This window comes from Panulirus ornatus, chromosome 69, assembly GCF_036320965.1.
Source record: "Panulirus ornatus isolate Po-2019 chromosome 69, ASM3632096v1, whole genome shotgun sequence".
NCBI classification, from domain to species: Eukaryota; Metazoa; Arthropoda; class Malacostraca; order Decapoda; family Palinuridae; genus Panulirus; species Panulirus ornatus.
Genome location: NC_092292.1, coordinates 17,431,496 through 17,452,363, shown reverse-complemented (window position 1 = coordinate 17,452,363; position 20,868 = coordinate 17,431,496). Strand labels below are relative to the sequence as shown.

General features: G+C 46.0%; 1 protein-coding gene across 2 annotated transcripts in view; it reads left to right on the top strand.

Annotated features, from left to right (window-relative positions):
* Atg1 (serine/threonine-protein kinase unc-51-like protein Atg1) overlaps window positions 1-20,868 on the top strand; it is a 178,274-nt gene that overhangs the window by 115,263 nt on the left and 42,143 nt on the right. For both annotated transcript variants that reach the window (XM_071660122.1, XM_071660121.1), the window contains exon 3: window positions 15,162-15,212. In XM_071660122.1, coding sequence (XP_071516223.1) covers window positions 15,162-15,212 — 51 coding nt within the window. The remainder of the gene's footprint in view (window positions 1-15,161; window positions 15,213-20,868) is intronic.

Below are 20,868 nucleotides of genomic sequence, written 5' to 3'. Positions count from 1 at the left end.
TCATTAACACAGATTATAGTATAGCCTGAGCCTCGACGGCAGAGGTAGTTTATGTCTGTTAGTAGACCTGATGAACCTTAGTTGGGAAGATGTGGTCCCTGGTGAGGGGGGGACGTCCGTCTGGGAGTGGCCAAGACTTGTTATGTCCACCGGGTCATCGACATGTATGAGGCTCAGACGTAACAGTTTCACATTATTGCATAGCTCGCGGGAGTTTAGCGACGAACCTCAAATTGTTCACACCTGTGAGGTCTGAGGCACCTGGGTCTCATATAGAAGGGGGAAGGGGATAGCAGTGCGCATGCGCTCACCTTCGTCAGCAGATTGCTATTCCGGTCACGCCGGCCTCCTCTAAATCCTCCCTTAACTCTACCACTAAGTTCATCGTTGGTGGAAGACGCGTCACAAAAGCTTGGTGGTGAGGCAGACGTCGTGCATTTCATGTCATGGATGACGTTTTCATGACGTGACTCATCAGGGAATGACGTCATGCACGCTCTCTCGAGCCATGAAAGTCGAGGAGTTGCATGCCACCGCTCACTCAACAGCAGATGCAGGCAACTGAAGTCAAATTGGAACCTGAGATGACTGGTTTTGGCTTGGCAGATTCGACTGTATACCCTCCCTCCCTCCACCAACGTTCCATGGGAGTGATGGCCTAATCTTTGACCTGACCCCCTAATGGGGCAGGTCATAGGTATGACCATCGTACTCTAGGGATCGCACCGTTGTGCTCAAGGGCCGTGCGTTTGAACTCGATTCCTTAAGGGGTTGAGAGAAGAGGGAGTAAATGTACGTGCTCCGTTGGTTGGTCTCTACATAAACTGGACGTGCTGTTGGTGAAGACTGAATCTGTGTGTGTTCCGAGACTTGTGTTGTCACGAGCTGAAACTTCGAGTTCTTTGCTGCAAGACTTGTGGCTAGTCGAAGCTTCGACTTCACTGCTCCCGAGACTTGCTGTAGGCAGTTGAAGCCTCGAGTTCATTGCTCCGAAACTTGTGGTAAGTTGAAGCTTCGACTTTACTGCTGCGAGACTTGCTTGTGGTGAGTTTGAAGCTTCGACGCCAAGTTTTTAAGACCCGTTTAGGTCGCTTGACCACCATTTTGGCCAGTGACCTGCTGACCCCTCGGCGTCCTATTAACCTTTCCGCTTAGTGTCCTGGCCCTCCAGCTCACCTGGTGACCAGTGACCTTCCTAGTAACCTCTTCACCTCCTGCCCACATGTTTATCTGGTGGGTCTTGACCCAGTAACGAGATCCAGAGGCCAAGAAGACAATAATAATCCTCACGTAGCCAAAAGTCATGGATGAATTTAAATTGGGGACACTTAAGTAATTTGAAAAAAAAAAAAAGCTTTTTTAACCATTAGTACGACGCAACTACCACCTGAGCATGACGGAACGACCCCTGAGCACAAGAGTTAACGACCCTTGAGCACGACAGGATGGACATCCCATGACAAACTGTGTTATGACCTGGCCTTTGATTTAACTCTTAATTAAGGGTTACCGATATCACGTATGTGTAGCTGAGAGTATGCGAATGTTCCCTCCATGGATGATAAAGCTTGGAAGGGTAAATAAAGTGTTGGCAAGGTCGGTGTAGGTGGACATTGAGGGCGGGATGACTGGCACAAAAGGGAAAAATAGAGTGTGAGGCGAAGGGAAAGCGTTTACCGCTCGAACATTGAGTTTGTGTGTGTGTGTGTGTGTGTGTGTGTGTGTGTGTGTGTGTGTAATGTTGGTTCACCATCCTCACACTGGCGTGAACTTTACACAGGTGTCCGTGTTAACATTAGGTGTGACGTCATGTTTTCCGCTCGCTCGTTAAACACGAAAGACTTGTAACGTCTTTCCCGTGGAAGGATTTCGTATTGTTTCACGGAATAGACGTGGAATTATTGAATGATATTTTGGAATAAATTTGAAACTGTCTCGTCTTGTTTTTGGAATAGATTTGGAATTGTGTCGCTATTTTTGGAATACATTTGGAATGATTGCAGTATTTTTGAAATTCGTGTTATTTTTTGGAATACATTTGGAAGTATTTTCATATTTTTTTGGAATGAATATGCGTTTGTGCCGTTGTGCCAATGAATTAGATTTTATAGATATTGTAGTTACGTTTGATGTATTTTTATTTTGATTGCAATTGGCTTTTGTTTGAACAGGTTCCTCTTCAGATGAGAAAGACAAGTGAAACAAGACGATTGTTCATGGCAAAATACTGTGTCATTCTTAATGATGAAGATGCGAGCGAGTGCATTGAAATGGACGCGTGCATTGACCTCACTGTCCTTGGTTAAAATGACGTGACCTTTGACCCGACCCTCAAGGTCAATTGCAAGGCATTCTCATTCCAAAGAGTCGTACCTTCTTTCTGAATAGGTTAAGGTCAGGGGGCTGCATCGGAGGCAGATTAAAGTGGTAGAGGTGAATGGTTAAGTTATAATGATGTACTAGAGATGAGTAACTAAGGTTCATAGAGATGAAGAAGTTAGGTTAATTTAGTAGAGATGTATCACCAAGGGTAATGTAGTGGTGACGTATAACCAAGGGTTATGTAGTAAGGATGTATAACCAAGGGTAATGTAGTAGGGATGTATAACCAAGGGTAATGTAGTAGGGATGTATAACCAAAGGTAATGTTGAAGGCGTAAAGAACAATGTACAAACGATTTTATTGGCGATGTGAGAGGGACATGTGATCGCGGTAGATACATCTGAGGGAGGAATCCTGTGTTGACTGTGTGTGTGTGTGTGTGTGTGTGTGTGTGTGTGTGTGTGTGTGTTCGGTGACAGATCCCTTTGTGTTGCCCAGTGAGGCAAGGCCGAACCTGTGCACACTTCCCATGAAAGGTTTTCCGGTGACCAAGAGACGACGCAGCTGATATTTTTTTTTTTTTTTTTGAAGACCCCGCCATCTTGAGATACAGGGAAGTTAAACGGAGCACAATTGTCATATGGCACTTCCGTGACACTGTTGTGTGTGTCTCGGTCCTGATGGACAGCGACTCTCTCTCTCTCTCTCTCTCTCTCTCTCTCTCTCTCTCTCTCTCTCCTTGGGTGTTGACTCATAGGGGATCAAAATGAGCCGAGTCGTGAGGAACTGCTCCCAGGGATCCACCACTGCGTCAGGCCCGATGTCTCTATCTGTTATTAGAACAGGTGATGCAAGGTGTTTGGTGGAGGTGGTGGTTGTGGTGGAGAGGGAAATCGATGCTCGTAGGAAACATGAAGTGGTGATTTTACGAACTGATACCGAGTTACGAATGTTTTGATTCTGAGGTCAGATTGATATCAGTTTTATGTGATGGTGATGCTTCTCTTTTATTTATTTTTTTTTTCAGTCGTACTTCACGTATGTCTTTTGTTTGGGAGCTTTTTCCTCTGCTCATGTCGGCTGTTAGAGGCCTCGGCCCCGTAGGCCTACATAACCACATCCTGGCCAGTCTGGTCCACACTTCGTAGGGACTTGATCAAGACCCCATTTTCCAAGTCTGTGCAGTCTCCGGTGTTTCTCATGGCGATAGGCAATGTACGATGTAGTTTTAGGCTTTGATGTTTTTTTGAACTGTTTTCTTAACAAGGTTATTGCTCGTTTTGTATGCTGATGGTGATATATTAGAGTCTTCAAGGCCTGTCGTGTCCCTATGAACTGTTTTCAAGGTGCAAGTTAGGGACCAAGCCTTCAAGGATTTCCCATATGCGAATTTTTCGATATTTTTTTCCCATCTTGCGCTCAAGTATTTTATCATTTAATGTACTTTATAGTTCTACAGTTACGCCTCCCCTGAGAAGTAATGTTGGCATACAACGTATTCCATTTTCTTTTTTTTTTTTCGAGGGATTAATTAGTGCATGGAAGAGAGCGTCCTCGCTGGATTCGCTTCTCTTGTCGTGAACGTTCGCAAGATCCAGCCCGTCATATATATATATACACCGCGGGAGCAATTGTTGCTTTGTTGTGCGTCCTCGCTGAAGGTAAGGTTCGTCGTCAGACGTCATTACACCAAGGTCTTCTCCACTGCAACCACACCCCCCCACACCCCCGGATTGTGATCATGTCGTTTTCTTTACCAGTGTTCCGCACACCCCCGTTCCGTTTTTCACTTCCTCCAGGCCACCGTTAGAAGGGCAGTTATTTCAAGTGGTCCTCAGGAAGACTTGCAACGTTGCAGTTGCTCGTATGCCTCATGGTTTTCTAGTGGCGAAGTTATTTTTTGTTCTTGTATTACTAGGTATAGAGGATAAGTACAACCAGCTATGAATTTTTTGGGGAAAATTTTTACAAAATTTAAGATTTTTATAATATTGACTTTACGGCAGAGATTATGAAAAAAAAAAAACAACTGTCAGTTCGAGTCTTGTTTAGGGGAGTTGTCTGAACTGTTCATCCTCCTCTTTATGGCTGGATGATACGCGACTTAGCTTTGGAAAGGTAAACTTCTGACTGGTAACCAGTCCCTGCGAACGGTGCATTGCCTCAGGGTAAAAGGAAACAAGTAAAAAAAAAAAAAAAATCTTTTTCCGCGTGAATTTTGATGTTCGTCGTGAAATTATGGATTTCTGTTTAGCTTCTTTCTTGACCTACCATGACTGTGTTTGGGTAAATGTGTTTAATGATGTCTCACAGTAAGATGAATTACCTTGGGCTCTTTCTTCGCAATCTTGATAAAGAATTATATATTTTCTTCAGCTTGGTCACTTTAAGTGTATTTTATTGTATTATTAGCGAGACATTAAGTTAATATAGTCTCAGACCTTCGGCTTAATTGAATAAAAGAAATTCACCGTTCAGCTCACTGCAGGTGGAGGCATTGTATATTTTCTTGATAGAGAAACGAACACTGGTGGACCTTAATTCGTTCGTCATCTCATCCCGCTGAAGGAATGATGGTGTGTTTACCCAGTGGAGTCCTTTTGGCTGTCTCTGTGGTCCGCCGAGAGGCTGCAGGCACGTGTTGTGGTGGTGGTTGCCACTGTGGTTAATCTGCTTTCCCATCCTGTACTGTGAAGCCCCTAAGAGCAGCCATCCGGGGACGCGTGAGGCAGACGGAGTCAAGAGATTGAACGTTTGGTTGCCAGGAATCAAGTTACTTGGCGACCGACCGCCCCTTGGGGCTAAGGTGCTCCCGTTGACGACATGCCTTTTTCCTTGCGGCCCGACCGTTACAGACCGTTACGGCCCTTCGTAACGGTTCTTTGGCTTCTCTAATGCTGCTGTTTTTCAGCGCCTTTGATAAGCTCTTCAAGTCTTGGGTGCTTACGTGAGTGACCACAACGAAGGCCTGGGGTTGGTGGTGGTGCTTCGCCTCGTGGTTTGTGTTGGTGGCGTTGTTGTGTCTGTGTCAGATAATGATCTTTAATCTCTTGAGCAGGACGGTAAAACCCTTAGTTACGATGACCTGACCTTTGACCTGACCCTTCGTACCATCCAGCTCACGGGGTTAGAAATCTACACAAGTGAAAACCTGAAATATAGTAATAACATCCTCGAATATTTTTTTTTTCTAAAACCGAACCTCCCTTTTTTTTTTTTTTATATGAAGCCTCGAATTCCTATAACGCTTAAATGGAGGACTGGCTGTAAAATATGGTAGAATATATATCACAGAGCAGGAAAGTGCTGGGTAAATATAGTAAGCAATGCAGTGTAAGATAGAGAAGCACTTTGTAAATGGTGTAAGCAACGCAGTGTATAATAGGAAGGTGTTTCGTAAACATATTAAAACATGCAGTTTGAAATAGGAAGGCGCTTCGTTAATGCTGTGAGAAATGCACCGTAAAAAAATAGGGAAGATGTTGTGTAAGTTTGGTGTCGGATTGTATGTCCCCTACGGTCTTCGGGAAATCTTACAAATTCATCGAGATCTTTGGCTCAGAGGGGGGTCAAGAACCTGGCAGGCGCCGTGGGTCTCTCTCTCTCTCTCTCTCTCTCTCTCTCTCTCTCTCTCTCTCTCTCTCTCTCTCTCTCTCTCTCTCTCTCTCTCCATTTATATCCGGTGGCGATAAAGAAAGGAACATTTTTTTAATCTTCGAAAACCAAATGTTATGTGTTCCATGGTCTCGAGGCGTTGTAAAAAAGATTGAAAATATAAGGTTTGCCTTTTTTAAAACGGCCATCGGCCACCTCTTGAGATCTTCCTCCCCCTCCTCCCCAAGCCTTGCCTTGCACAGCCACGGGCTAAGAGGACCTCTCTCACCCACACGGTAAACCAGCAAGTGAAGTAAGGAAAAAACAAAACTCGAGTATTTTCTTGTTCGTCCGTTTGTCCAGTTGTATCTCAAGCAGAATATATAGGATTTATTCCGTTTATTCCGCTACTGTGTGGGTGTTGGGTTTTTGTATTGTGTCAGGTGAGTGTAGGCTGGTTTTTGTGTGTATGACTGGGAAGATATTTGAGTGTTCTTAGGTGGGTTGGGTGACTGCATGCATTCGGTCTTATGAATAACTGTATCGGCTGGATTATGGCTAATTACATGCAGTAGTTAGCGTGATTAACTCTTGTGGAGCATGCGCTCCTGTGGTTATGATCGATTAAGGGATCAGGCCAAAGGCCGGCCCATCATAACCAAGGGTCGTACCGTCGTGCTCAGAGATCGTACCCACTCGTGTTTGAAGGGGTCGTACTTATGGGGTTTGGTTGCACCGCAAAGTGTGTCATTGACACAGTTAGTCTAGATTTCCATTGGGTAATTAATGGCTGTGGAAATTATGCTTCACTCTCAGTTTAATGGTAACTGTAGCATGTATTTTTTTCTGTAGATTATTCAATATATTCCATTATAGTGTGATCCTATTTTTCTTATCGTAAGAAACACCGTCTTACCACCTCGGAAAAAAAAAAAACACCACGTTATTACCAAGACGATTTTGTGATACAGAGACTTTGGTCCGGAAGCCAGTCAGGTTCGTACCAAAAACTGGGCACCGTATGACAACAGACCCTCTCTTATTCCCCCCCCAGAGACCATCTTATATAAAGACCATGAAGAGAGAGAGAGAGAGAGAGAGAGAGAGAGAGAGAGAGAGAGAGAGAGAGAGAGAGAGAGAGAGAGAGAGAGAGAGAGACCCTCTGAAGTTATTGGAGAGATTGAGTTGCGAAAACACTTACATTTTCCCATAAAGAGAAGACACAGCCTCTTATATGACCAGGGTATTGTAAAGGTCAAAGAGTAATAACAGAGACTTAATATACCACGAAAGTCCACCTTGTATCAAGACGACGAAGAACAAAAGACTGTCTCTCATAAGACACAGGTTATTGGAACGGCCATTATGACCAAGTATTCCACGTTAAGTCCAGCTTGTATATAAAGACCACGAAAGATAAGTCTCTCACAAGTCTCTGTTAGTTATTGGAGAGGCCATTGAGTTCTGACAGAGTTAGCCCTCTACCCCATGGCCGCTCGAGTGCATAATTGTTATCAAAGTTAGGCGAGAAGACGGTGGTGGTGGTGGTGGTGGTGGTGGTAGGGTATACGTGATGTGTGTGGCGTACGGAAGGGACTCCTTAGACTTTTGCATCTTTCGATGATCCTCCTTCAGGATCCCAGTTGCCCGCCTCATCCACTAGTATACCATTCCTCCTCCTCTTCCTCCTCCTCCTCCTCCTCGGGTCGACCGTGTCGTTGAGGTTGCCCTTGGGTCGTCGGTGTGGTCGTTGAGGTTGCCCTTGGGTCGTCGGTGTGGTCGTTCAGGAAGTCTTACTGAGAACATGTCCAGGATATAGATATTTTTTCTCTGTTATTGGACGGATGTTCTTGTTTACGGGATGATGATCTGTTTTTTAGGTTGCTCTCTGCTGGTGTTCATGTTCGTGCGTTCTTCCTCTCGGTGGATTGAAGATCTTGCTGTTGATGATTGGTTTCATGTTCTTCCTGTAAGTGGTTTAGTGTTCTCCCCGTTAACGGGTGGACCGTTTGGTTGTTCTGTTGCCTTTGACCGCCCGTCGCCCTCCCACTCCCCCCCTCTATTTCCTGTGGTGAGTTCAGCGAAAAGGTGCGCTGGTGTGTTGAGCGAGTCGCCCACCACACTCTTTGGGCTGGCAGTCGTGCGAGGTGAAGTGCGTGGGATAAGGTCAGAGAGAGAGAGAGAGAGAGAGAGAGAGAGAGAGAGAGAGAGAGAGAGAGAGAGAGAGAGAGAGAGAGAGAGAGGTTTGCTCGCATTTAGGGTGCGTCGCTCACTGCACCTGGTGGTCAACGCACCTCAGCCGCTACTTTAAAGCTGGACCGGTCAGACCTGTTAGTTTACAGGGTTCCTGCACCTCCCTCAGGATACCACGGATGGTTTACAGGGTTCCTGCACCTCCTTCAGGACACCACGGATGGTTTACAGGGTTCCTGCACCTCCCTCAGGATACCACGGATGGTTTACAGGGTTCCTGCACCTCCCTCAGGATACCACGGATGGTTTACAGGGTTCCTGCACCTCCTTCAGGACACCACGGATGGTTTAGAGGGTTCCTGGACCTCCTTCAGGACACCACGGATGGTTTACAGGGTTCCTGCACCTCCCTCAGGATATCACGGATGGTTCACAGGGTTCCTGCACCTCCTTCAGGACACCACGGATGGTTTACAGGGTTCCTGCACCTCCCTCAGGACACCACGGATGGTTTACAGGGTTCCTGCACCTCTCTCGTGACACGAGGGATAGTTTACAGGGTTCCTGTCCTTCATTCAGGATACCAAGGGCAGTTTACAGGGTCGCATACACCATTACTCACCATACAAAGACTTAGCTACACCAGACTAGCGGATCTTCAGTAAGCTTACAAAAGATTGCAACGTCTTTTAAGAAGGCCAGAGATCACCTGTCAAGAATTATCATACGTTTTCCTTTTCTTAACGCCCTTTTTTCCAAGAACTGGATGACCCCTGATGGAAGTTGTGGTATGACTATAATGATGATACTCGGTAGGTGTAGTAATTCATCATTTGCTCTGGTCGCGGGACTTGCCCTGCGTGCCGAACGTGAATTAACCTGGATCACGACGGCACGACCCATGAGCACGACGACACGACCTTTGGGTGTGATGACCTGTAGCGTTTGACCCGACCCTTAAGGACTAGGTCAAAGGCCACAGGCCCATTATACTTAAGGGTCGTGCCGTCTCCCTAAAGTCGTTAAATAAGGTTTCTTAAAGTGGATTAGAAATGTTGGCCACCCAGATTTTGTATTCCATTGCCATAGACAGCGGGAAATGGGACTTGTTTAATTACTAGTGTTTGCAAGGCTGCGTGGCTTCCTCTGTGGCCTGTTATCTTTCTGGAGGAGTTAGCTGTAATCTCTCTCTCTGTATTGAGAAATTATTGATCTTATCTCTTTTCTCTGTCTTGAAAAACTTGTTGTTCACCGGGAGTAATTTGTGGCATTTTACGGCAAACCAATACCTCTGCTTTTAAGGGCAATTAGACTTTGTTAGTAATCTGTCGCTCATTGTAAAGGGTTGTTTGGTATTTACGTTTTGAATACGATGATTTAACTCTTGGGTAAAGCGACTTGACCCTTGAGTTTGACCACTTGACCTCTTTGAGTTCGAAGATCCTTTGAGTTTGACGACTTGACCCCCCTTGAGGTCGATGACTTAACCTCTTGAGTTCGAATACTTGACCTCTTGAGTTCGAAGACTTGACCCCTTGAGTTCTACAACGACTTGACCCCTTGAGTTCTACAACGACTTAACCCCTTGAGTTCTACAGCGACTTTACCCCTTGAGTTCTACAACGACTTTACCCCTTGTGTAAGGCGACGTAACCCCATGAATACGATGACAACCTCATGAACACGACGCATCAAACCCTTGAGTACGAAAAGGCTGAACTCAGCAAGCGCTGCAACTAAAGTTATGGTATGCGAGGTGGTTACTAAGGGCCCGGTGTTTGTTATCCGTTCGTTGTAATATCTTAAAGTGTGATTCAGTGCCCTGTGTGACGTCATTCCTTTGTTAGTATCGTCACACTGTGTCGCTGGTGTGACGTGGACGTTGTGCGCTCCGTTCACCTTTCGCACAGTGGCTCACTGTCTCACTGTAATATCTTTTTGTACCTGGTGTTTGGCTGTGTTGAATAGTAGGGGAAAATACATTTGTGTGTGCGTGTATATACATTTGTGAGTTCCTATGAATACGTATATGTTTCATTGTAAATACGTTCGTGTGTTCTTGTAAAAACGTTCATGTGGGCTTGTAAGTACGTTTGTGTGCGATGGTAAATACGTTTTTGTTTGAATGTGAATGCCTTTGTGTTTGCTCGTAAAAACGTTCGTGTATCCCTTGTAAATATGTGTCTTTGTGCTCGTCTTTGCGCCTGTTTGTGTTCTTCAGTGTCGGGGTGTGTGTGTGTGTGTATATGTATTTGTGTTTGTTTGGAAAGTGTGTATATCCGTGCCCTGCGAGTGTTTGTTTGTGTTTTGAGTATCTCCCATGAGTGTGTGTTTGCGCGCCTCTCTGTCTGTCTGTCTGTCTGTCTGTCTCTCTCTCTCTCTCTCTCTCTCTAGAGAGAGAGAGAGAGAGCAGGTGAGAGAGCAGCCGGACCGACGCGTCGTGTTCAAGAGATCAACATAGCAACACCGGAAGTCCGTCCGCCCTCCTGCCCCTGCCCGTCGCCCCAGTCAGCTGTTCCCAGCACGTAGCAGCTGATCTCAGCACCAGACAGCTGTTTATAGCAGGAAGCAGCTGACTTTAGCAATGGACAGCTGTTTCTAGGGAGGGAGCAGCTGATCGTAGCACTGAACAAATGTATCTCAGCACGGAGCAGCAGATCTCCAGCAGGGAGCAGCTGACATTGCCCACCAGTCAGCTGTTCTCAGCACCGGGCAGCTGACCATACCCCTCTTCCTCCTCAGCCAGTGACGTGATGGCTTCTTTGCAGGGGAGTGGTTGTTAGCTGTGGTTTGTGTCCAGAGAAGCGATAGTTAGCTGTGTGTTGTTAGTGGAGACGCAATAGTTAGTGACATGGTATGTTAAGTAATGCCTAGTGATGATTTGTAGAGACGTGATGGTCAGTGAGTGTTTTATTTTATGCATTGGTTCGTGATTGTTTGCTGCAGGTCACTATAAAAAGACGACGAGAGTGAATCGAATGTGAAGGCTGGAATGAGTCGAATGTGAAGAGGGACATAACGTTGATGTGAGCAAGTGTCGATGATAAGATTCATTGCTACGAGTAAACCATGATAAGGGGAAGCTTCACCTGCTGGCTGCTGTCACCAGGTGCAGCTGTCACCAGGTCCAGCTGTCACCAAGTCCCGCTGTCACCTGGTCCAGCCTGGCCTTTGATGACCTCTCTTATAAGACTCAGGTGTAAAAGAAGACCATGCCGTCATAGCCATTGTATTATAAACTACAAATGCGTCTCTGTTGCTGTGTGGGTCACTTTCTTTTTTTTTTTTGCGCATTTATGGAACTTTTGTCGAGTTTTCCTTCAAGTTGCCTCGGCTGTTTGATGTATTATTGGCGTTGTTGACCACTTCTGTCGGAAGTTTGAGGCTTTTCTGTCAGTTGTCTATACGTGTCAGGTCTGTCATTGATGTTTATGTTGAAGTGAAACGAAACCAGACAACAGTACTTATTCTGTTGTCTATGTTGTACTTGGCGACTTTGTGGTTGTGCCTTCTGTTAGTACGCGCGTGTGTGTGTGTGTGTGTGTGTGTGTGTGTGTGTGTGTTGCTTAATGCTCCGTCACGCTGCTGCTCTCCGCGCTACTTACCACACCTTCCTTGAGCTCGCTCGTGATTAATTGAGGTGTATCGAAGGTCTGATGTAATGTAGATTCGAGCCCATGTGCTGACGTTTGTGTGTCTGTGTTGGAGGACTCAATTTACAACTTTATTTCCTCTGTGTTGCGTTCAGAAATAAGGTATGAGCCTCTTTTTGCGGAGGTATTCCATTGGATTTTTTGCCTTGTTGTTTTGACTCTTTTTTGCCATATCTCTTGGCTCTCTTTACTGTTTTTATTGATTTTTTCTTCCTCATCTCTTGGCTTTGCCTTTGTTCATTGACCGTCTTTTGTGTCCGCCCTCTTGTCATTTTCTCTAGGCTATTTCTGCCGTTTTCTTGCTTTTCTTCTTATTCTTATTGCCGTTTTCATTCGTCTTTCTCGACCGTTTTCGCGATTCCATTTTAACCGTTTTGCAGCCATCGTTAGTCGCCGACTTGTGGTCAAGCTGTTGTACCACAGGTCAAGCTGTTGTAACAGGAATCAGCGCGCACCATGTTGGCAGAGGTTCAAGGAAATAGGGGTTCCAATATGGAGGGGGGCGATGCAGCTCTCTCCTCCTCCTCCTCCTCCCGCTCCTGCTCGTCGTCCACAGAGGGCCTTACAACTCATACCTTTTTTTTTTTTTTTTTTTTTTTTTTTTTTTTTTTTTTTTTTTTGTCGCTGTCTCCCGCGTTTGCGATAGATAAAAGAACATCTCTAACAACGCTTAAAGTAGCTAACGCCATTCCCGTTTTCGTTTTTTGAACATTTTCTTTTTCCCACCCCCCTGGAGCTGTTAATTGTCAGCGTTCGTGGCTGATACTGGCAGGGAGGGCGTTTATGGCCCCGTTCGTGGCCTGGAATGGCCTGTCTGCTGGATCATTCCCAACTTATCTACAGACTTTATGTACTGAAGTCCAGAGATACAGCCGGGTCCCTCCAGTTGACGTCTGTGCCTTGGGAGTCCAAAGTCACCATCCTGCAGTGGTTGTGGGAGTCCAAAGTCACCATCCTGCAGTGGTTGTGGGAGTCCAAAGTCACCATCCTGCAGTGGTTGTGGGAGTCCAAGTCACCATGTTGCTGTGGTTGTAGGAGTCCAAAGTCACCATCCTGCAGTGGTTGTGGGAGTCCAAAGTCACCATACTGCTGTGGTTGTGGGAGTCCAAAGTCACCATCCTGCAGTGGTTGTGGGAGTCCAAGTCACCATCCTGCTGCTGTTCCGGTACTTCCTGGAGGATATAACCTCTTGAGGTAGCTACTGGAAAACGTAACTGCTTGAGGTATATCCTGGCAGGCCTAAACTCCCTGAAAGACCTGACTTCTTGAGGTATACACCTCCTGGAAGAAAGAACCTCTTGAGATACTCTTAAACTCACAGTTTTTATCCACACAGAGAGATACGTCCTCCCTTTCCAGGAATGCTGGATCTCAACCTCAGCTTGAATTAACTAGACACGCAGACGAAGGTACTCATCCGTCTCATGAGTAGATTATTAAAGCTGCTATGGAGTTACCCCAGCGGTAGCGCGCCAAGTGGTAGATAACAAGTGGGAGATTTTTACGCTTGAAATTATCTTTCCAGATGTCTCTATTTGCAATTTTTGTTTTTGTTTTTCCTGGAATGGGATCGTTTCTGTGACCGTTTGATTCTGCTGCAAAAGAATACGGTTAACCTTTGACCCAAGTACAGTTCGAACGAAGGCTTATACATGAAAATAGGAATGAAAAGGAAAGAGTCTGGTCCTTTGAGCTGGGTACGTTTCCGCCAAATTTCAGTCGATCGGTCCTGGAGTAAAGTTATGGCGCTCAGTTGTCGCAACTGGAAATACTGGAGATGCCAACAGGCCGATAAAACGCCTTCCTACGCGCGAGGAAGACGCAGGTGGTGAAAGATATTGCTACATCTTTTTCATCTGCATATGAAATGTTTTTTTTTTTCTCAAATTTCAAACTATCATGCAAATGTGTTTCTTTTGATTGGATGATCGTCATTTCACGGGATGTTATTACTTCTTATATACGTTTTCTCATAGCTGGACGTATTGTGTAAGTGAAGGAAAAAGCATATTGCGTAAAGGGAGTCACGAGAGCTTAATATCAGATGTGGAAAGCGTAAGAAAAGATTATAACGTAGTTATGAGTCACTAGATCTTAGCGTCCTTGTGAGCCAGTTTGTTGTGTCGCCAGCCAGCGATTATCATCTGCGTGTAATAGTTCACTGAACGGCCCGCCGTGTGTTGCGGCCGAGGAACGTGAAGTAGATCACCATCGTGAGCGCTCGTGTTTCAGAACCGTTCATTAAAGAGAATGTCAGCCGTCCACGCTTTGCTACTACCTGGCGAACTCCGGCCTCAAACAGGCTGATTGATTAATGGGACGACATCACAGTAATTGGTCCCAGACAGACTCGAGCTTTGGACGGAGCGACAGACCTACCAGACTAACTTTTAAGACAAACGTACAGCGATTCTGTGAGTTAGTGTATGTGTGTGTGTGTGTGTGTGTGTGTGTGTGTGTGTGTGTGTGTGTGTGCATACCGTCTTTTGTCGGTCCTGTCGTAAGATCTAGTGTACAGAATAATTTAAGAATAAATCATGTCTGTAGAGATTCTATTCTTTCTTTATCCAACGCATCGTAAAACTCTAAAAGGTTATGAGTCATGTAATTTTCTTAATGCATCAAAACAGACTATTTTATTACTTAAGAAACTTGATATTGTTATCGTAATAAAGTTCTATCTGGGAATAGAATATTGATATTGAATAAAGTTTGGCGTTTTCACAAGTCCTTTACATACTCTTTGAAATATTTTTTTAGAATTAGCTCCATCCCCCCCCATTAGCCACCATTTTTCAAACTATACTCTATTTTCGGACGCGTATGGCAGGCCAATTTCTCATGGTGGTGTGTGGGGGGCGAAATCATAGATTTATTATCCCATTCATATGCCTGTCACCAGGAGTCCATTGACTGGGAACGCTTCCATTGGTTTTAACAGGTCATTCACAAACCCATCAGCAGCAAGAGCAGGAACCTCCACCCTAGGAAGAAATGGTTTAACGTAAAGATATTACGTTCAGGGCAGTTATTATGGTATAGGATATATGTGTGTTAGTCATGATCTGGCATTATCTTAACCCTTTTAAGCATGGCGTTATGATCTTTGAGCATAACTGTCTCGCCCTTGGATATGGTGGCGTGGTCTTTGACCTCACCCGTCAGGGTTGGGTCAGAGGTCACATCGTCGCGCGCCCAAGGGTCGTGCCGACGCGTCGTGCTCCTCAGGGGTCGTACCGACGCGTCGTGCTCCTCAAGGGTCGTACCGTCATGCTTGACTGTTCAAATAAGGATTGTGTTAATGATTCTGTAACTGATGTTTCCTCGTTAATGACTTCCCCTATTTTTTGTTCAATGTGTTTGTAAACGACGCTAACACTTGTCCTCTTCTGTTGCAGGAGTTAACGGAGCTGCACCATGAGAACGTGGTGGCGTTGCTCGACTGCAAGGTAAGGGTCGTGGAGCGGCCTGACCGTTCCTAGTCTTCTGCACGCCACATCTCTCTCTCTCTCTCTCTCTCTCTCTCTCTCTCTCTCTCTCTCTCTCTCTCTCTCTCTCTCTCACACACACACACACACACACACACAGCTTTTACTCTAGCTGTTGTCTTGACGTCCTCCTGCGCACTGTGCTTTGTATTGTGCTTTAGCAAGATGTGTTTGTGTGTTGAATACATTCTTTCCGAATGCTAGGACACTGCTGTGATGTGTTTTGTGTGTGTGGTTTCTTTCTCTAAGAAGGTTCTGTTTCCGTTGTCAAGCGAGACTAGGTGAGATTTTCATCACTTCTGCAGGTGTTTTTTTTTTTCTTTAGGTGTCCTCCTATCACCTGTGTATTATCGTAGGACAAGAAGGTTAACGCTCCAGGTTCCGCTCCCCTGGACTGAATCACCTCTGCGAAGAACAAGGAGTTAGCTGATGTACCTTTCCTCCATATCACTATTTCTGTGGTGTCAACTAACTTTCATACACACATACCTTACCTTTCTGACCTTGGAGTCTCAGGTATGGGGTTACTGCGGCGCTTGAGAAGCCAGCCACGTCCACCGACTGGGACATGAATGTGGTGATTTGTGTGTTTATATATGCACAAGACTTCAAAATCTTTCCAGTCAAGAGCATAATAGTTTAGATTCGTTCAGATTGTATGTTGATATAGATAAAAACCACAATGTTTACTTAAACACCCTAATTTTGATGTGTAACAAGAAAGATTATGAAGAAGAGAAAAAGAAGATAATCTTGTTTTCTTTGTGGTACACACAAGTCGTGGTCTCGCAGACTGGACCAAGGCAGAGGCGTGTTGCCCCGTTCCGCCCGTGTGTCATTTGACACTGGCTGGCGGCGCGCGCCTTTAAAACCCTTGGACGATGCGTCCCCTGGGAACAAGAGTACGACCCTTGAGTACGACGATACGATCCTTGCGTTTGATGGTGGTCAAGCCTTTGACCTTTATCTTTAAAGGTCAGGTCAGAGGGTAGGATAGAACTTCCAAGAATTGTATAGTCGCGCTCATGGCATTATATATGTATATGATATGTATATATCGTCTCCTTGGCTTAGTTCTTTAATTTTTGACTCTGAATATAGTGAATTAATCTGATTATTCCCTTACCGTCCTCACTGTAAATAGAGTTCTTGCTTCATGTTGCCTGTACTTAGGGCCCCCAGACATATACAGAATATAAACAACACTCAGCCTAGGAGACATGTGGACATGTCTAGCATGGCGATGGAAGGCATGCATGTTCCTCCTCTCACTATAAACATTGATCCCAGGTGACGTCTTTTCTCGCCATGGCGGTAGATGGTGTTTTGTTTTTTCCCCCAGCTAGATTTGTGTTGACTTTATGGTTATGCGATAGGAGTGTGGCGAGTTGTTATCGGCCATGCTGATGCAAGGGTAAGAAGTGCTTATAAAGGAGGTGGTGTTGGAGGCCTCTTGCAGTGCCCACTCCGCGGGGCTAAAGATGAGCCTTCGACACTCGCTGGGTGGGGAGGTCAGCGGGTACGGCCCGAATTTTACCCTTTGAGCAGCACGAAGGCGCAGCCCTCGACCCACCTGCCCATTCGGGGAGTCACAATAATATCATCATAGCGTGTGTGTGTGTGGGTTGATACATCGTGATACACACGTGGAAGAACACTGGAAGACGTTTGTCTCCGGACTGCAGACAAAGACAACCGGTTCCATAACCGAGCTGAACGACACGGAATGAGCGTACGAAACAATCCGACAAAAAATGACGGATGGCTCAAAGATACAGCCAATAAAAGGTAATAACATCCGTCTTCCCAGATCGTTACGTTACGCTCGTTAACGGCAGATATCCGAATTACCACCGGCAGACAGCCCGGGGGGAAAAAATCACCCAAGGAAGATGATAAACAGTGATATAGAGATAACCAGCTCCTCTCTAGTTCCTGCTGGCTGCCACCATCAACAGCCCGGTTGACCAAAGAATTACAAACAGACCAGAGTCCTGGCCCCCCTCACCGAGGTGTGGCGTAAGGTCGGGAGATACACAATAGAGCTCTCGGACGCATGCGCGGTGAAGTAAATCGTTACGATATGAGCCGCAGTGTTACGAAGAGGGTTGATGTGTACGTATGTATGTAAGATTGGAGTCGGTGTGTTGGTGTATTCCTGAGGCGATGGCTGCGGGGGCCTGCTTCCACCCACCCATGCCGTACGTGTGCCCCTGCCTGCCTCCACCCACGCCTGCCCCCACCCACACCTGCCCCCTCGCTTGCCGCCACCCACGCCTCCTCCCTCAGCCGCAGACGGTGACTCTTGGTATATCTAAAGAGAGTCTCTTGCGTGCCGAGGTTTAAACAGTCTGTTCTTATTGCAGAGCTGTTGCAATCTCATTTTCGTGGCGTAATCACTCTTGAGAATTTCATTAACTGCTTGAGGAAGACGTTATGATCGTTGAGCACGACGGCACGGCCATTGAGCACGACGGCACGGCCATTGAGCGCGACAGCACAGCCCTTGAGCACGACAGCACAGCCTTTAAGCACGACGGTGTGCGACCTCGAGCACAATATGCAGTTCAGTGTGAAAAGTCTTGAAGTTTGTAGATATCTTTGTTATGCTAAAAAGAGCTGAATACCCTGTAGGTTCTGGCGCTTGATACATACCACAAAAGTGATTCAAACTTCGGTATGAATCCTTGACTCGACCCTGGAGGAGGTTAGGTCTGAGGCCGAGCCATCATACCCAAGGGTGGGTTGTACGACCCGTCTCATACCCAAGGGTGGTTTGTACACCGACGGGCTCAGGGAGGTATTCCTCATAAATACCTGTTCACCGTTCCCTCATATTTCCTCATACAACTCTCGTTTAGGACTTTCCCCCTCCAGCAGTATAGCTTGTATTCGCTGGCAAAGTTGGACGTTGAGTGAGTTACGTGGCTGTAGATTGGAGTGTATTTATGGGTAATAAAAGTCAGACAGCTGCATATCACACTAGAATTGAAACCAGGACCCGAGTTGTGTGAGTAAAGACTTGGGTGTCACACACACACACACACACACACACACACACACACACACACACACACACACACAGTATATATAATGCAGTGTAACTAGTTTTTAGATATCTTTGTCGTGTTCAGTATATGCAAACATCTTACAGAAATTTAAGAAGTTGTGTGGTAGTAGAGAATGCTCAAAGAGATGAGGGGGTTCCCTTACGAATGTAGAACTCCCTCCCCATAGTGTAGAAATAAGTAATGACGTATAGACTATTATAATTATACTTACACGCGCGCGCAAAAATTAGATAAGAGATGGGGCCAAGTGTAACACCCCCCGCTGTTCCCTGTGTCCACAAACACCTTGACATCGGAGGTGCCTTGCGTGGGACTACCCAACGTGGAAATCAGTGCCGATATTAAATGTACACATCACCTATCGACGTGTGGGTGCTCATGGTGTACTCGGGTCACCTCGCGACGTCCTTATGGTGGGTGCTCATGCCATACTCGGGTGAAGATAAAGATAACCACCGTCGCGTGACTCTGTTGTGAGATACGTGTTACATATCAGGTTATCTTTTTATCTGTGCGTCGACGCGAGGCTCGGGTATTCCCACGTTATGAGATAACGGGAGGCAGTTCCGTCAACAGATCTGATTGTAGTTTGAGATGAGGTTAGCGATTTTCTTTGTTGCTTCGGGGATCTAGATCAGGTCAGAGGGCATGGCCATCGTACCCAAGGGCCGCACCGTCGCACTCAAGGGTCGTACCATTGTCCTTAAGGGTCGTACGGTCGTGCTCTGGAGATTAAACAGAAAATCTGGAAAAAAGTTAAATATTTCCAATTCCATAATGACAGCAAAAGGATCCATGGGGTCCTATGTTTGAGGACTCCCAAGGGCGTGTTGTCCACCATGCCCTTCATGTTGTTAGTAGTGTCCTCCCGGATCCCAAGGGAATGTCCGGCTTAGTACCACGGCCAGCAGACCGGAACACCGGGCAGGAAGCAGCCATCCTCCGGTGTGTTTGTAACACACTCCCAACACCCACTCTCATGTCCGCACGTACTCCCTCTCTTCAGCGCCCACACCCTTCGGTACTCCCATGCCACGCTACCCACTCCCGTAAACACTCCCATGCCACGCTACCCACTCCCGTAAATACTCCTGTATTAATACACACGTCCGTGTGTATTCCCATGTCACTGACCGCGCCCGTAAGTACCCATACATCAATTACCACGTCCATGTGTACGCCCATGTCACTACCCACGTCCTAAAGCGCTTCCGCTATGGGAGTCTGTGATGTAATCGGTGATCTCTTCGTTGACATCAGCCTCAAAGGTCTGGAGGCTGAGTTGACCCCCATCCCATTGGGTCACAAGTCACTCACTCCTCACCGCCAATTTTTTTTTTCTTTTCAAAATGTCCAATATTTTACGGTTGTGAGCACGACCCAGCGTCACTGTTGATCGCTCTTGGGCTACACGTGAAAAACCCCGTGAAAAAGGAAAAGTCCACGTTGTGTTAGAACAGTGAAAAACATTTACGTTGCGCCGAATTCGTGGAAAAAAAACGGTCCACGTTATGCCACAAGCGAAAAAATAAAACGTACGTTGCACCGAATTCGCCAAAAAAAAAAGTCCACGTTGTATTACAAGTAAAAAAGAAATTACTTTATACAAACTTTGTGAAGAAAAAGCCGACTACGTTGCGCTACAGTAGTGAAAATAAAATGCATTTAGTTCAAACAAAAACAAAAAAACATTGTACTGCATCGCTGGAAAAAAAAAAAAGAAATACAGCATTGTAAAAAAAAAACAGCTTGTTGTGCCCTACTACAATAGCGAAAGATCCGTCCGGTGTGAACCACATCTACGAGAAAAAAGAGCTATCCATCATTCTGCTACATCCCCACACACCAGAAGTTCTGCTACATCCTCACACACCAGGAGAAGTTCTGCTACATCCCCACACACCAGGAGAACGTCCTTCCCATGGGAAAAAAAATCCAAAAGAAACAGGCAGACTTTATGATGAAGATCTTGAGGCTACGAAGTATATATCGGTTCGCGAAGTGCGGGTGGGTGTGAAGGTGAAGAAAGGTACGTGTGTGTGTGTGGTAGATAGTAGTAGGGGTGCAATGGGAGGCAAGTGTCGAGGGGGGAGCCAAGGATTCTTCTTCGAGGAACACCAGCTGGGTTGAACAGCTCCTTCATCCTCAGTTTGATAAATCATCGCATATTTTTTTTAACGACTTTAAACAGAGATTATGATATGTATATTTTTTGTAACTTATTCTTGATGATGAGTTCTCGGGTGGTTGGTTACGATGATTGCGCGAATGGTAACAAAGCGACTCTTGGTGCCGCTTGGGTGATAGAGGCGGGTCGGTTCAGTCTAGTTTCCCATGACGACAGTAGCTTTCATGACGACTTTCTCCCCAGTCCGTAATGTGGTGGGCGAGTCCAGCTGGGGAGTGGGGAGAGAAGAGAGGTTTGTGCAGGTGATGGGGAAGGAGAGAGGGGGAGTTGTGTGCAGGGGGATTCCCAGGGGGCGTGAGAGAGAGCAAGAGAGAATCCGGTTAAATATATATATTTTTTTTTAACTGTATATCGATCT